Consider the following 17,310-nt stretch of genomic DNA (forward strand, 5'->3'; position numbering starts at 1 on the left):
CTCTGGTATTAGAGAACAAAATCTTCTCTAGGTCATGAAAATCAAGGACTAGGCTGCAACCCAAGTCCAAGTATCAACGGTGCGGTGAACTCGTTGTGACCAATGGCTAAGCTAACAAACTCACCATGGTGAACCTAGTGCCCTAAAGACCCTCAACCCCTATCCAAGCCATGTGTTTAGCATAACGGCACCCTAGCAAGTCAAACTAACCCGTATCTTAAGCCCATACTCATTCTTGAACCCATCTAACCCTTGAACCTAGTTTTGGCCATGTTTATGTTGTTGTGAACTGCAAAAATCAGCAGACATCATATCTACCTAACTGTAACAAGTTTAGGTATGAAATTTGAACCATAACTTTTTCAACACATCCCTAGCCTACTCAATAAAAATAAGAATTTATCTTCAGTCTAATAGAGAGATCTGATTTTTCTAATATAACATGTCAGATCCAAATCTCAGTCCAAACCCAGTCCAAGCCCTAACCTAGTTCCCTATTTCTGAGTTCATGACTTTGTAACCCAGTTGAGTCTAGTCTTAATATTTTACCAGGACCTTTCTCTACCTGTCCTAAAACTAGTGTCCAATTTTTAGATTTTTTTGTGAAACTGTTTAAGAGAAATAAATTTTCTCCTGAACTCTGTTAGAATATTTTAAGAACAAAACTTGTTTTCTACCCAACTAGACTCATCTAACCTAGGCTTGACCCAAGACCAATCTCATGGGATCATGCACACAACATTTTATTAGATAAAGTTAGATAATTTTAGATCAATCGTAACAGTAGGCATAGTTCAATAAGTAAATTCATTGACGTATTTATATCAATTGGTATCAAAACAAGATTTTTGCCTCAATTTGATTGAGGGACGATCCTACAAACTCCTTAAGCTAAACCCTAAGAGCAACATTAATTGATCACATGCCTTACAACTATCTCGATCAATAACAAGCATGATCATCAACAAGCGAGGTGGCCTGGTGGCATGATCAATCAAAACATCGGCCCATGCCAGCCATCACATCCGCCTATACCATGTGGTCATTTGATTCATCATGGAAACAACCAATAGTATCCCAGGTACAATCACCATCATTGGTGCATCTCGAATTTCAGGCACAAAATTTGGGATCCTGAGAACGGTGGGTTATGGGTTGTGTGTACAAGCTGGCAGTAAATTGTATGTGAAAATCAATAGTTCAAATCTTTATAATATAAAATCCGAGGGGTTTGATCTAAACTAGGAGCTCTAGGATCTACCTAGGGATGTGTGTAGAGGTCTAAGACAATTGGCTATGGACTGCAACATGTGAAAAGGCTGAAAAATGCATGAAACGGTCACATAGTCTAAATAGCACCAAACAGCTAAATCAAGTAGACTTTTTTTGGGTAGTTGGGTTCTACAGATGAAAGGTTGGGTCAAGGGCTCAACCACAACTTGGTTGAGTTAGAGAAGGTTCTAGGGACATTAAAGAAGGACTAAAGAGAGGTTAGGATATTGAAATATGTAGAGGTTGGTTTTGAAAGTTAGAACTGTTCAGGTATGTGGACATCACTAATTCAGAAGGTGTGGTTTTGAAGGTTTAGGTAGATTCGGGTAATGGGATGGTCAGTGAGAGTTATGTTAAGTTAAGTATACCTCTAAAATACATGCAAAGAGGAGCAACACCAAGTCTGATTATCGGATGGACGACACCTTTAAATGGCGTATGGACGCTAGAAGGGCTTAGGCCCTTACCAAGATGTGACCAACCTTTCAATGAGGGTTGAGGTTCACGTCAGTCATAGAGATAAGAGATAAAAATGTGAGAGGAGTAGAAAGAGAAATAAATTCAATTTCATTCATAATTCAATTTCTTTAATAATCATAAAAGGTTCTCATGCCTCTATTTATAGATTTAGAGCCTGGGGTAGAGTCTAATTCTAATTCCTAAACTAAAGTTAGATCATAAAACTAAAACACCCACTATTTGTCAAAAAAAAAGTCCTACTTGGCAATAAAAACTAAACTAGAAAGAGAAATCTAGAGTCCTGTCATGACAGGACTATTTATTAAGCATAGTTTTCTAAAATCATAAAAGATAATAAAATAAACATAATTAGACTCTACGCATCATCTCCTTATCAAAAGGAGGAAGATGCTTCTAGACAAGGGGAGACACCCCCCTTGTGGGCCCTACTAGCTTGCTCTCCTTCGTTCTGGTGTTGACATGTATTATGTGTTGGAGATGCATTCTCAATTTCAGAAATTCTGTAGGAAGCTGACACTTGTCTTGAGTAGGGTTCACTCCTGACCTGCCACCTAAGATATCATATCATTATGTGTGGTTCCACGTTGCCTTGGTTGTCCACCTCAACACTAGATTTAAGGTGTCATATGGATCTAGATCGTTGGCTGGATTTGGATCTCCTCTTGGGTTTAGAACTCTAGCTGGATTTGGGTTAAGGATAACTCTTGAACCTTGATCCTTATAAACCCATCCCACTTCTTTAAAAGTAAATGGATCAAATACTAACATCAAAATCTAGAGACCCATTACACATGCTCTATTAAAGCAAGATTGAAACATCAAATTCTACTGAAATCAAAAGAACACCAAGACAATTTATGACTGATTCTGGACCATAATAGACCACCATGATCCGCACTATTTTGCCCCAAAGTGGAAGAGACTACGGTCCAACTGATTGGCTGCTCCACCAGGATCAAACATGAGGTTTTGATCAACCCCATGCATTAAAGCAACTATGTAGTTGCTCTTTCACTGTTTCATAATCGTTGTTCAACTTTCAAGTCAAGCTGAGTCTAGGTGAAGGATTTTGGGACATGGATGGGTTGCATAGAAGCTGACATAAGTGTAGTTTTGTGCTGCAATCAGTCCCTAGAGACAAGGAATAACACATTGCTTATAAAACTATGTTGGATTGGCAACATGTGCATGTGCTTCAATTGGCAGTTTCAAAATATAAATGACTTCACTACTACATTGGGCAATTGAACTAAGATTGTTCAACTCAACACACTCCAACATGTACATCTATTAGATGGTTGTTGTTATGCATTGCAATGACGAGAATGCAGTTAAACTCATCGTTGCTACAGGGCACACCTTTGGGTGGTTGTTAGGATGCAGCAACAACATGGGGTTGACTATAGCCAATTGGCATTAGTTGTTCCGTTCATGATAACCATGTTGGTCCATCGCCTCAGGTGGGAACTCTTTTCCATCCTTGGCACGATTTGTCTATTTTGGTTTAACAATGAATTTCAACATTATAGATCGAGGAGGGTCTGTAGCCACCTCCCTCGTGCAGTCTGCTTCAATATGTTGCAACTCAGATTATGCAGTGCAAGACCTTATTTGGGTTTGCGCCTCTTCACTAGCCCGATTAGTGAACATTTCAGCAAGCACATGACATATGGTGACACCTTGAATTTCTAAATGACCCAAGCTCATGTTGTGACATATTTTGGCTTGAGGGCTCACAACTCAGGCTACAACCATTTTCGTTATGCATTCAATTGCTGGTCAAGCTAAGCCATGGGTGGCTCGATTTGAGTACCCTTTACATGTTATAGTCCTAGATCGATGCTACCTCACCAGGGAAAGATGACTTCCCAGGTCAAGGTGGGTCTAGGAGGGTGATGTGGTAGCTGATATATCCTCCTCCCATATAAAAAAGTCAAGGGACATGTTTTTATACCAGAAGAAAGAAGAGCCTAACACATATTTGTGCTAGAACCAAGGAGAGCCACCCGACGATGCTCACATGGGAGTCATCTAATTGAAGGAATAGGGTGGGACATCCCCCTTCTCTAGATGTCTCTCAAAATTAATTAGGAAGAGACTCTTTGTACTTCCTTTTATAATTCATTAGGACTTTTAATTAGAGTAGGGGTCCTGATAGTGGTAGGACTCTAGAATCCTTTCTCTATACCAGGTCTCTCATCCATAAATAGAGGTCGAAGGTTCTTCTTTTATTCATTGAATGATATTGAAGTTCTCAAGCTTTCTCTCTCTCTTCTTTCTTCTTCTGTAAAGAACCATGGTTCATATCAGGTCCAGACCCAGGGGCTGGTCGTCCAACCCCCATTAGGAGCATGAGCTCTTCCATCATCCTGAACTATGTATTTTTGCTTTTTTGGTAAGCCAAGTGGTATCTCCATATTGCAAATCGTGTGTTCGAGTTTCATAACATGGATAACTCTATCTTAGCCTACTACAAACCTTCAAGGTAACCTCACACCCTCTCTGTAGTCTTAGAATAGCTTTGATTAACTTCCTAGACCCCGAAATCCAAAATAGCATCATGTCGAGTAATCAAAATACTCGATTCTCCTAAATCAGTAACCTCTGATTGTCAACACCCTTTTACTATATCTAGAACATATAACATACTCTTACACATGTTCCTAGGTAACCCTAAAACCACTGGACCAGATCCTTTCAGTTAAGTAATGAAACCCTTACCCGAAACACTTACCAAGCCCAAACCAAACCTACCCGATTTAGTTGTTTGGCCATGTTTTTAATGTTTTTCCCTAACTGCAACCGAGATAAACATTAGACGTCTTCCCTACTATATCTAGTAGGCTTCAACACCCTTGACACATGTACCATAGGTCCCATGATTCAAAAATCATAGGTTTGATCCTGTTGAATCCTTCAGGCTCAAATTACAATACCCGTCCATTAAAAATCCGGACCTACCTTCTGAGCTTTATTTTGAACCACCTACTTTGGAGTATCTGGCGGTTCTAACACCCTAGATAGTGCATTGTCATCTTCAAGTTGAGGGCTCTGGTCCACTGCTGCGCACATGAGTGTATCCATGAGCATGGTGTTATTGAACCATTGGTTGTTGTCATCATGACTGAAGTCATGTGTTGTAAGTTGGTTGAGCTGCCCGCTCAACTGGACGTGCTCTCAGCCCGTGGCATGCAATTGTGGCCTTGGTGATAGCCATGTCGGGGAAGGAATCACCGTCGGTGGCAATTCTATTAGTGGGGAACTTATGTCTAGCAAGAGTTTTTTTCATCTGATTTCTTTCAGTTGGCTTTTCAAGACAACTCACTCTGTAATTTCTCATGCCTCCCTTAGGCAAATTTTGTCTTAACGAATTCTAGATATAGATAGCACACACCCTAAGCTAGTATGTCGAATACACTCCTACGCACTTGCCAAGTCACCTCATCGAGACGTCTTAGGTGGTTAGCAGCTTGAGGGTTTGTCTCTTCAGCTGGACATTCCCTAATTGCAACATCAACTCTTAGACCCGCCTCAATGAGAGTATTTATCACCATCACAGATGTTTTTTGCTTCAACACTTTCATATCTAACTCCAAGCATGTCAGATCATGGTTTCACCTGGTATAAAGATGACCACAATCACCACTCATCATGATTAGGGATGGGTTCTCCAAGAGAAATAGGTCACGTTTAGCAGTTATAAAAATCTTATAGCTAATGGACTCCTCTGCAAGTCACACCAACCAAAATACGTTGATGTGCTTGGAGCACTCAACTGGGACAGAGTCTGTCAGCTATAGATTCGATCTTCTGTAGCTGGATCTTGCTTGTCATACTTAGATCTGGGTATTGATAGTTGTGATACTCTATGAAATCTTTAGACTTCGCTCTGATACTACTTGTCGCATTCTGAATATTAGGCACACAAATTAAAATCTCAGAAATTATGAGTTATGGGCTATTCGTACAAGCTAGCCATATGTTATAAGCAAGAACCAGCAATTTGAATCTTCATGATCTAGAATTTGATGGGTTTGGATCTAAACCATGGGCTCAAAGATCTACTTAGGGATGTGTGCAAAGGCCTAGGATAGTTGATTAAGATCTGAAACATGTAGAAAGGTCAAAAAAGGCATGAAATGGTCACATAGTCAAAATAGGACCAAATAGCTAAATCAGGTAGTCCTGTTTTGGTCAGTTAGGTTATATAATTCGAAGGCTGAGTCAAGGGCTCAATCACGACTTGGTTGAGTTAGGAAAAGTTTTAGGGATATGAAAGGAGGTCTAAAGAAAGGTTGAGACGTTGGGATATGTGCAAGTCAGTTTCAGAAGTCAGAATTATGCTGATACATAAACAACACTAATTTGATAAATGTAGTTTTGGATGTTCAGATAGATACGGGTTGTGAGACAGTTCAACTAGGCTTTAAAAGTTATGTCAAGTTAGGTATACCTCTAGAAATACTAGCAAGCAGTTTGACCAGCAAAATCATGGTTGGGGAACAACACCAAGTCAGATTACCAGATCGGATGACACCTCTAGATGGTGTCTAGGAGCTAGAAGGGCTTGGGCTCTTACCATGGTGCGACCAGCCTTCCAGTGAGGGATGGAGTTTATGTGAGTCATAGATAGGAGAGAGCGAAATAAATTCAATTCTATTTAATTCATTTCATAATTCAATTCATTTTATAGTCATAAGAGGATTTCCATACCTCTATTTATAGATTTAGGGCTTGAGGTAGAGTCCAATTATAATTCCTAAACTAAAACTAAACTATAAAACCAAAACACCCTCTAGTTGCCAAAAAAAGAGTCTTACTTGGCAACAACAACTAAACTAGAAAGAGAAGTCTTAGAGTTTTGTCATGACAAGACTCTTTATTAAGCCTAGTTTCTAAAATCATAAAAGACAATAAAAATAAGCATAATTGGACCTATGAATCCTCTCCCTCTTGGAAGGAGGAAGATGCTTCTAGAGTGCGGGAGATGGCCCCCTTGTGGGCCCCACTGACTTGCTCTCCTTCGTTGTGGGGTTGACACATGTTAGATGGTGGAGATGCTTTCTCAATTCCAAATATTCTATAAGAAAGCTTACACTTGTCTTTAATAAGACTCACTCCTGATCTGCCACCTAAGCTACCATATCATCATGTGTGGCTCCCACATTGACTCCATGTGCTATCGTTCTTTTTCACCAAGAGTACCGATGAGGAGAAATTACTCATACTAGGGTGGATGATTCCTTAGTCCAATATCTCTCCCATGAGTTTTTTGATTTCATCTTTCTAGGAGTGAGCGTACTGATAGGGTCGTACGTTCATAGGTCTTGTGCCCTCCTTCAATGGTATACAATAATCTTGGAACGGTTTAGGAGGCAGTCTATGTGGCTCAACAAACACATCAAAAAATTCAGCCAATAAATCTGTCACTTCGAGAAAAATGTTCAAGAAGACCAAGGCATTTTCAGCTTCACCGCTTGAGCGATAAGAAATCAGGCACTTTGGGTGCCTCATAGCAACTTTAATACCCCTTTATGCTACACTTCCATTGCTGTAGGAGGTCTGATAGCAACAAATCTCATCTCTCATCTGCCTTTTCAAAAAGGCATCTCCATAATAGAGAAATCTCAAGCTACTTTTCTCAAAGTTTGTAGCCAATGCATGCCAAGGATAATGTTTGCACTATAGATAGGTAAGGTGTATAGGTCCACCACAAATTTAGCTCTTTGGAGATGAAAACACACATCAGGAGAGACCTCTAAACACTTGAGGTTAGTCCCGTTGTCAACAATAACATTGAAGGAAGGGTGTTGTTTGAATTTGCACATGATTTCTGGAACTATGCTCTCATGGATGAAATTGTGGGTGCTACTGGTATCGATGAAAACATTTACCTTTCATGAACTGAGGCCGCCATGGATCCTTATGGAGTTATGCGTAGATATGCCCAAGAGTGCCTGGTAGGAGATACTATAGAAAGACTCATCCTCGATATCTACCTCGTTCAAGAAGAATTAGATGCAAATTGATGCTTTGAGTTCAAATCTTTTATATTCAATCCTCCTAAACTCACCATGGACCCTTATATTTCTATCCTTAAAAGCCTTAAGTTGGACCTAAACCTGATCTTATTGAATAAAATCCAAGAACTTTCCATGTCTTATTTCTTAACCAAATCCAAACCCTCCCCAAACCCATCCTATCTAACCCAAGCCTACTCCAAACCTTCAACTTATCTAGACCGAATCAAATTCCTTTAAAGTGGATCCATGTTTTGTCTCAACCAACCTCTCTATATCCGTTTGACCCATTTCACTTTGGAGGCATCGCACATAAATTTGGTTAGTTGAGAAAGAATTTTCTCGACTTCAGTATTCATGTTGGGGTAAATCTTGCTTGGTTTGTTTAATTTATAGAATAGCATAAAGATCTACTTATTGTGGGCCCATAACCCACAAAGTGGAAAGGAATTAAAAAAAGTTCAAGTAAAATCCAAACTTGAGGTCATCTTCTATAACTCGAAAAGAATGATGCAGGAGAAGAGCAAAACACTCGAGGTCCATAAGGATTCATTTTATATTTTAGTTTTTAATTTGTATTTGAATATTAAGTCCAAATGATAAACCCATATCTAATTAGAAAGTTAAGCTTGATAGGAACTTACCTTAATTAGAGTTTATCAGTTAGATAGATTGTGATTGGTGATTCTCATCTATAAAAATATGAGAAATCTTATTGTTAACTCATAATTGAATCTGGGTTAGCCTCAACAAACAATGTTGACTTGATTTGGGAGAGACCAAATTAGGGTTGAGTTTTTCCAATTATAACCCAACAAAATGTGAGAGAGATCATTAGTATGGATCCAGTTAAACCCATAAGTGGAGCAAGAAGGAACCAAATCGACAATAAAAGGACTTGGATCCAAAAGAGCATTCAAGGGTCGGCCGTCCAAGCAAAATCTACTTAGGGAGGTCGATCTCCCCTCTTGAAGGCTTAGATGGACATGCCAAGGTGGTTTATGAGAAGGCTTGGGTGTTATCTAGCCTAGTAGGCTTTATCTAAGAGTCTCTTAGGATTTTGGATTTTATTTAAGAAATCTTGTAAGTTGTGAGGAGAGTTAATATCCGCTCTTAATCCTATATATAGGCTTGTAAAACCCATTGAGAGGGATATCTTATGTAAGTGAATATTTTAAGTTTTTCTCACTCACTCTAGTTTGTCCATCCTCTCCCTCTCTCTAAGTGACATCTCTCTCTATCTCTAGATGACACCCCTCTCTCCTCAACCTCTCTCTTCTCTCTTGGCCCTTAAGCCCTGTCACTCTCTTTTACTCTAAGACTCTAGCTATTGAGCCTGGACCTCTAGTAGGTCAACCCATCCAACAGACTTAGTTGCAGCCTATGTTCAAGTGTGTGTGACACACTTAAGCAAACTGGTGGTTCGGACCATAGTGACAAATATCACAAGATTTATGAAAATCTCGTGATAATATCGTGAGAAATTGTTTGAAAGTTTAAAACGGTAATTTCTCGCAAGATTTTTAAAATATCACAAGATTTATGAAAAAAAAAACATAAATACTGTGATTTAAACATGATATTTATTTTTGAAATGGTTATTTATCATGAAAAAATAGTGTGTTTTTATTTTTAAATAATTTTTATTAATATTTTCTTTTAAAAATAAATTTTATATTTTTAAATTTATTTTTTTATTGCCAAGACTATGCCAAAAATACGAGATTTATGAAACATTTTCAATTTCTCCCAAGTTTTTGAACAATGAGATTTTGCCCATAAAACGTTTGTCACTATGGTTGGGACTTCGCCTCGACAACTCAACCTTCAGTGGACCTTCTCAATTCGTGGACCTGTAATTGACCTTCTAACAAGCCTAATTATACCCCAAGTCAACAAAGCCCAGACCCTAAACCCACTCACTTTTAAAGTCTACCTGAAATATTGAACTTAGCCTAAGGTTCATTATTCTCTTGCTGTGAAGTATAGAATCTGACCTGACTTGCCTCAATATATCTCCCCAACAAGACCTAGTTTGAACCTGAAAATTCAACCCTAAGTTAACTCATGTGTCCTTAACTAACCCACCAAAAATCAGGCTTTTTCTCAATCACAGAAATAAATCTAGCACCCAGACCTATTTTTGCTAAATCTCTGTCTAAACTCAAACCCATTTTTTTTTGTTCCCATATTTTTATCTCTCAAACTCTGACGAGTCAGACCTTCAAATTTTACCAAAACCTTCCACTACTTATCCTAAAACTTTTCCTAAATTTTTATAATTTTATGTACAATATTTTGACAGAACTAATCTTTCTCTAAAGGTTTGTGAGAATCTAGTATGTAAACTTGCAACTAGAAAACCCACAACTTGACGTGACGGTATCTCCCAAAATATAAATCCTACAACCCTGAGATTATAACCCAAGTTAACCCTAGGTGTCAAAACCTTCCAACCTTTGTCAGAACAGCCTAAAACAAAACCTTGTTTCTAACCTATCCAACCTACGTAAACCTAAACTTGAACTCAGACCTACCCGTAGGGGGGGGGGGGGGCACGCAATAACCACATTTTGTTAAAAAGTATCTAAATGCAACCACATTATTTTACTTGCAAGCTTTGATCCTGTAAAGGAGCACCAACTTGAGTCTGAGAAAGAAAAAAAGATCCAGTTACTCTATATCATCTGTTCCCTGATTTTTGATAAAACCCAATCCAAATCCAAATTGACATTTTTTATTCAAGAGACGGTGCCCAATCAGCTGGACAAATTAAGGGAGACAAACAAGGATACAAGCCTTCCGAAAAAGACAGTAATGGCTCTCAACTAGATCTCCAAATGACAAAACCACCTTCCCAAGTTGTACAGGTCAAGCTTCGACCAACTCATTTCACAACCCGTGATCCAAAGAGAGAAGGCACACAATCATGATCCGCTAGACCACTTATCAATCTTAATTAATTATACATTAACAGCAAACAAATACTAAAAAATGTCAATTTGGACATTCCAAACGAACAAACGCCCACGTCGGTGAGAGAGAAGAGAGAAGAAACCCTAGAAAACAATGAGGCATGTACGTATTGCTAATGACACCCCTCACATGAACAGCTCCCTCGGAATAAAAAGTTTAATAGGCCAAAGCACGTTGAGGGGCCAAGTCTCTCTCTCTCTCTCTCTCTCTCTCTCTCTCTCTTCACTGGCATGGCCATCCAGACTGTCTTTCTGTCTGTCCATCTGTCTTTACGTTTTCTTTCATTTATTTATTCCCATCTGCACAGATTTCCCTTTATTTTTATATACCCGGCCACAAACCAACCAGTAAGCCCACTCTTGAATCCCTCTCCCTTCCTCTTTCACCTTCCCTCCCTCCCTCTTCGGCATTGCCAGCCTTACCATCTTTCTGAAAACACTTGTGAAGATGAGTAATGTGGAGTTGGTCGAGAAGAAAGGAGGTCTGCAGCAGCAGCAGTTTGGGGACACCACGCTGACTAAGGTGTTCGTGGGAGGGCTTGCATGGGAGACTCAGAAGGAGGCCATGAAGATGCACTTCGAGCAGTTTGGGGAGATACTTGAAGCCGTCGTCATCTCTGACAAGGTCACCGGCAGATCCAAGGGCTATGGATTCGTAAGGCCTTAATTTACTTCTCAGATCTCTCTCTCTCTCTCTCTCTCTCTCTCTCTCTCTCTCTCTCTCTCTCAATAATGTTTCTGATTTTATTTGATAGTCCTTTTGTTCTTATACCATTTTTGTTATGTTTAATTTTTGGGACGTGGAAGGTGACTTTCAAGGACCCTGAATCGGCTAAGAAGGCCTGCGAAGATGCTACGCCCGTGATCAATGGACGCAGGGCCAACTGCAACCTGGCCTCGCTGGGTGCACGCAGAACTCGCGCATCCACCCCTCAGCCAGGTTAATTTTCATCGGATTTGCTTCCCTTTTATCCTTGTCTCTTAACTGAAAAAATGTCACTAAATTAGCATTGACGCTTCGTAGTCTATAAGCTATAAATGGCGAATAGCAGCTGACTAGAATGCCCCCTATTCTGTGTGAACCAAATTGACTTCTATTGATTGCCAAAAGATTGAAGACAAGAAGACTTGGCTCAAGGTATCGGACTTGGTGAGCTCAGGTCTCTATGAGCCTTGGGTTAGCCAGTCGAGTCGCAACTAAGTCATAGGCTTCAACGTTGTATATTTTGAGTCCAAAGTAGTAGTGAGCCAGGAGATCGCTTGGCTCGAGCCCAATGCCCAGCAACGCCACCGCAGCCTTTGGTTTCACAGGATAGGCCGCCCTTGCTGTGTTGACCAAGTATCTTTCTCGCTCGCCTTGATTTTGTGAACTTGGTCATGAATTTGTGATAAAGGGAGATGTTACTATAACTGTAAAATGAGGTCAATTAATGGAAACAAAAGGATTTGTTTTGTGCAATTTACTGTTTGGTTTGAGGGCATAATTCTTTTGTTACCCAATTGGGTCATGGTCTTTTCTGAGATTTGGAGATCTTCTGGGTTTTGAAGGACCAACCAACAATATTGGAGCAAGGAGTGTGACGCCGACGCCTGCAACACCAACTGGTGGAACGGTTCAGTGGTATTACCCAACTGGAACAGCTGCTGCTGCCCCCTTTCAACACCACCACCACCAAGCTGTCCCTTTCCATGCTTATGGGTATGGCCCACTCACACCCCCTTTTAACTATTTCCACCAATAACAGGGGATCGAAGCATCATATCAATCAAGACAAGAGACAAGCAGTCTTACAATAGTTATATGATCTAATAGAAATCAATCTTGTTATGATTCTATATGTTATTGTTTAGACTTCAAGTGGATTGAGTTCCCTAATTAAGCCATGATTAAGGCCTTAGTTCTGGGTTCAAGAGTCACAGCGGGAAGCTTCTCTAGCGGATCCAAAGCTATCTGCTTTGAAATCTTGCTTCCAGGATGTACACTACACTAGTTTCCCCCATAATCTCTCTTGGTAGATTCCCCACATTGTTTTGTCGTTTTATCATTTTTTTATTGCCTTCATGTGATTGTTATTTGTTACCATACTCTCCTCATCAGAAGATTTCCTACAAAAGCTGGAAGGCCATCAATGAGATTTGGGGCGTTGGGAAGGGATCCAACGCCATTGAAGTTATATGGGGCATTGAAGAGGGATTTGGATAAAAAAATCCACCTTCTGCCATGTTTGGTTGGAGGGCAATGAGGGGAGACTTGGTCTTTGTTAATTTTAGAAGTATGAAGATTCACAAATTATCTACCTTCCCTTGGAAAGGGTGAGTAGCATCTCCATCTTGGACACACTTCTTCCGTTCTCCAATGCCTAAAGCCATACTCCTTCCATAAGCCGCCCCCCCCCCCCCCCCTCTTCCTATCTTACTTCAATCTAGTTGCATCTGTGAGACTATTCTAATACTTTGTCTCATATAAGACCTGCCATCTTTAGGTGGTCCCATACAATGGCCCTAGGATGAATACAATCGTGATCACAAGTTTCACTAAAGTGTTGTACTTTTTTGGCAATGCTGGGTTGTTTTATTATATGGGCATTCACAGTCATGGCCTAAGGAAGCATGCCTGTCGGAGTATAGAAAGGAAAACATAGGGAGACGTACCAGCTCGTTGGATGACCACATGTTCCCCTGACACTTGTAGAATATCACTGCTACATAGCAGAAAGCTTCATTATGAGGCACAAATCATTGTGCCAAGTGGATTCAAGCTAAGCAATTGATCACCTCACACTAATAATCCCAGAAATATTCACACACACTTCATTTTCCAATGGAACCCAACTCTTTGACTTGCATCTTTATTTCCTGCAGATACTCTCCTGCTTACTATACTGATCTAACCTACAACCCGGTGAGTCATCATTGCACTACACTTCTGTAATGCCTTTTTCACATGTAACAGTAGTTAGGAGGAAAATTTGACAGATAACGTCTGATTTCCTGATATAGCAATTGAATTGAGATGCAGAAACTGGGCTACGGTGGGTCCTACGTCAATGGACAGTATTCACAGTTCTACCCTGCTCAGGGCATGATGGCTCCAAACACTATGTTACCTGTGTACCCTTATTTCCATTTCCAACAGTCTCAGACAATGGGAATCCCTGCCCAACTAATCCCCCCAAACACTGCTGCCCCTGTCACCAGCATGCCAGGCTATATCTCTAAGCCTCCAGCTATGGCACCCAACGCAGGTAATAATATATGTACGTAGTAATGCATATGTCGACCCATGCACATGTATGAGTGCACGCTCACACGCATGTCTGCGTGCCATATATGTCCACATGCATACACATAAACACACACACACACTCATTTCACCTGGCAATTGGCATTGGCTTTGTGCATTTATCACCAAATGGAGTGAAATCTTAGTTAACCAAGATCCTGAAGTGGCAGCCTTTGACTGGACTCGGACCAAATATGATCAAGCCAGCAACCTGTCCTTGCTGCAGGATCAAGAGCTGACTAAGATTTCAACTGAGCCATCATGTCATGCAAAACTCCGGTTATGAAAGCAAGGGCAATTCCATTAGATCCTATAGGGAGCTAATTTAAGAAACAAGCTCAAGCTCAGGCAGACTATTAATGGTTTTCTTAAGTCATATGAGTTCATAACTTCAAACTATCATCACTAAACCGACTAAACTCGGTTCAAGTAGCTAGCCACCAAACATGGTATGAGCTCGGTTATAAAGGCCTTAAAGATTGAAGCCTTGGTTTGGATGGCTATTTGGCTTAACTGAAGTTTTGTTTTCTCTTTTTTCCTTTTTATTTATTTGTGGGGTAGCATAAGGCTCTTGACTAACGTACGGACAGTTTATTTGGCAATGGAACAGGTATGACTGTGTAGCAGAAAGTTGCTGTAAGGGAAGCATAGGACGGCCATGTAATCAATCAAAAACAGCGATTGGAAGGAAATCACATATATTATGGATCCTATTGTTTCATCATCATCATCATATCATCATAGCTTGATTGTATTCATTCATTCTCTAACCGGCATCTTGGAGATGCAAATTCTGTAACTGAACAGGCCACTGTTCGTTTACCAATGTATTTTAAGGTAAACTTCAATTTGGCTTCTTCTTTAAAAATTGCGCATGGAAATGGGGATCTATTAATGCTTTTTCAAGCTCACCACAAACTGCTGCCAACTAACAGCCACCCTTCTCTAGGTTGTCTTTTAATGCTTGGAACTGGTACAGGTAATAATAGGTCATACCAATGTCCTATGTCACATGGATATATAACTGTAGATACAGTGATAAGGTCGTTTTTGTAAAGTTTCTAAAATAACTAGTATATAACAAAATAGAGCTCATTGCTAAAATTTTCTTGATGAGAAAAAATCTCATGATATATTTTTTAAAATGTTGTCTTTCTTAAGTAAATGTTGGGAAATTATGGTGCATACAAAAAAAAATTTAAATATAATATATAATAGAAATGTAATAAAGGATTTAAAAAGCATTAATACACAACAATATTGCTTTTTATATTTTTAAAAATATTTCTTATAATGGCGAATTGATCTGGTTTTCTGTCCGGCTTCTATGGTCTAAATTGGCGCTGATCAAGAAGTAGATTCTCCTGAGTTTCATGTATGTTTATGTGCCTGGTAAGATGCCTTAGATGGCTCGTTAAAAATTATAATACATCCTAATTCAAGTAAATGGGCATGTGGCTTGAATACCGCAAAAAATCAGGGATCAAGGTGGGACCTATAGATGACATGATAATATTCACCATGAAATTGCTTGAGGATGACGGAATGCACTTTCTGACAAATATAAAAAAGGGCCAAGAATGTGATGCCATGATCTTTCTTGAGTCCAAATGGATATTATTATTTCATAAAGTTTGGGCAGAATAAGTTGTTTGATATAGCTGTATACATAAAAACTAAAGGTAGTGATGTAATAGACAGCTTTGATAGACTGGCATCTTGATTTGCGACGTAGTGGGCTGATTGTATGGACCCAAATCATGGTCATGGGGTTTTGTAGGGCCCATCAAACAGCTGCCCAAGTGCAGAAATGAGAGGTCAATCCATGTTATCGTGCCTATGAAAAGCAGCAGCTAGCACTAACACAAGAAAGTTGCACCAATTTTGCTTGTGGTGTGCACATTATTGTCCCACAACTTGGTCATACAAGTGACTGATCTGGATGAAATAATGGCTATATATTTGAAAACATATTACCTCATATTGAACATTCTTCCTAAAACTGAAGTGGTGTTCAATAATGAATGGTTCAATCACACCCTCCTTTTTTTTTCCTTGATGACCATGTATTTTTTTTTTTGAGTAATTTACAAAAGGTTGCCTACTTATCAGAGATTTACAGAAAACCAGCCAACACTTACATTATTACATTCAACCACGCACTTTATCTGAATGCATTTCATTTAACCAATAGTTGTATAAAAGCCATTTTTTTCTCCATAAAACTTTTATTAGGTCATCTTGTAGTTTTTCATTAAACAAGTCAGGACAGTTTGTTTGGCTAAACAATGGTCAACTTATTGATTTTAGGACCAAGCGCGTCTTTGAAATATATGTTATAAAAGCAGGTAGCTCAATGAAATAAGCTAAAGCTTAAACACTTTGTAAATTACTTTTTTTTTCACAAGTAGGAAAGAAGTACTTGGCTCTTGCTTAGGCACAGGACCCTAAAATAGCTATGTTATTCTATTTTACCGTATCACCAAACTTTTCCTTCTTAGGGCTCCATTTGGAGGGGGTGTTCCTCCAGAAACTTCTCAATTTTCATTCAAAAACTTGCTTACCTCTAATTACAAAAAGAAAATTACTATTTAGTTCTCAAAACAAATGAGAAACTCGCAATTTTCCTAACTGCCCTCACCCACACGGATCCCACCTATTTGATGTACATTAATTCAAAAACCCCAAGCCCCACAATCTGAAATTCTTGCTGCTATCAAATGATTGTAGCCAATAAAATTCTAGCAATAAATATGTTCTAGCCGATTTTCTATACGATCTGTACTTATTCTAACTGCATTGAATCCATCACAATTTGGCAACTTGATCTCAATGGACACCAGGAACTTGCAATTAAGGGATTGTTGTCCATGATTGGAGTTTGTGTAGTGCTGAATTTCTTGATGAACCCTCCTTAGTTCTCTCTAAGCCATGATAAGGTGCAATTCTGCCACCTACTGCATCGACACTGTGCTTTGGTCTTCGACCAAACACACTACAAACTAGTCAGGGATTCAATGGTTCGTAGTTTACAAGATGAGCGAATTGATGACTGATCAAGTTGACGTTGATCCAGTAAATCTCCACTTGAACACTACTCAAAACCAGATCAATAACCAATCAATCTTAGGGTTGATCATCTCTAAGGTGTTGGATCTGGTATCTGAGTCTCACAAGAGAAACCCCAAGACACACTGAAATGCTGGACCCATTAAGTGAAATTTACGTGGACTGCAGAGGTTACACCCTTCATATTGATATTATATTAATGTATTTTAGT

The 17,310-nt window shown here is 39.4% G+C and overlaps 1 protein-coding gene and 1 long non-coding RNA gene across 2 annotated transcripts; both read left to right on the plus strand.

The window, feature by feature from the left end:
* Positions 1–11,195: 11,195 nt before the first annotated feature.
* Positions 11,196–12,614, plus strand: LOC149839573 (putative RNA-binding protein ARP1). Its single transcript, XM_090004896.1, has 4 exons — positions 11,196–11,402; positions 11,555–11,687; positions 12,296–12,446; positions 12,599–12,614. The coding sequence occupies exons 1-4, from the start codon at positions 11,196–11,198 to the stop codon at positions 12,612–12,614; spliced, it is 507 nt and encodes a 168-aa protein (XP_089861022.1).
* A 360-nt stretch (positions 12,615–12,974) lies between these two features.
* On the plus strand, positions 12,975–14,898 carry LOC149839574 (uncharacterized). The gene is made up of 2 exons (XR_016431499.1): positions 12,975–13,992; positions 14,621–14,898. It is a non-coding gene; the product is annotated as an uncharacterized LOC149839574 (long non-coding RNA).
* Positions 14,899–17,310: the final 2,412 nt, after the last annotated feature.

The sequence above is a fragment of the Nuphar pumila genome, chromosome 4, assembly GCF_984573655.1.
Source record: "Nuphar pumila chromosome 4, dmNupPumi1.hap1.1, whole genome shotgun sequence".
Lineage (NCBI taxonomy): Eukaryota > Viridiplantae > Streptophyta > Magnoliopsida > Nymphaeales > Nymphaeaceae > Nuphar > Nuphar pumila.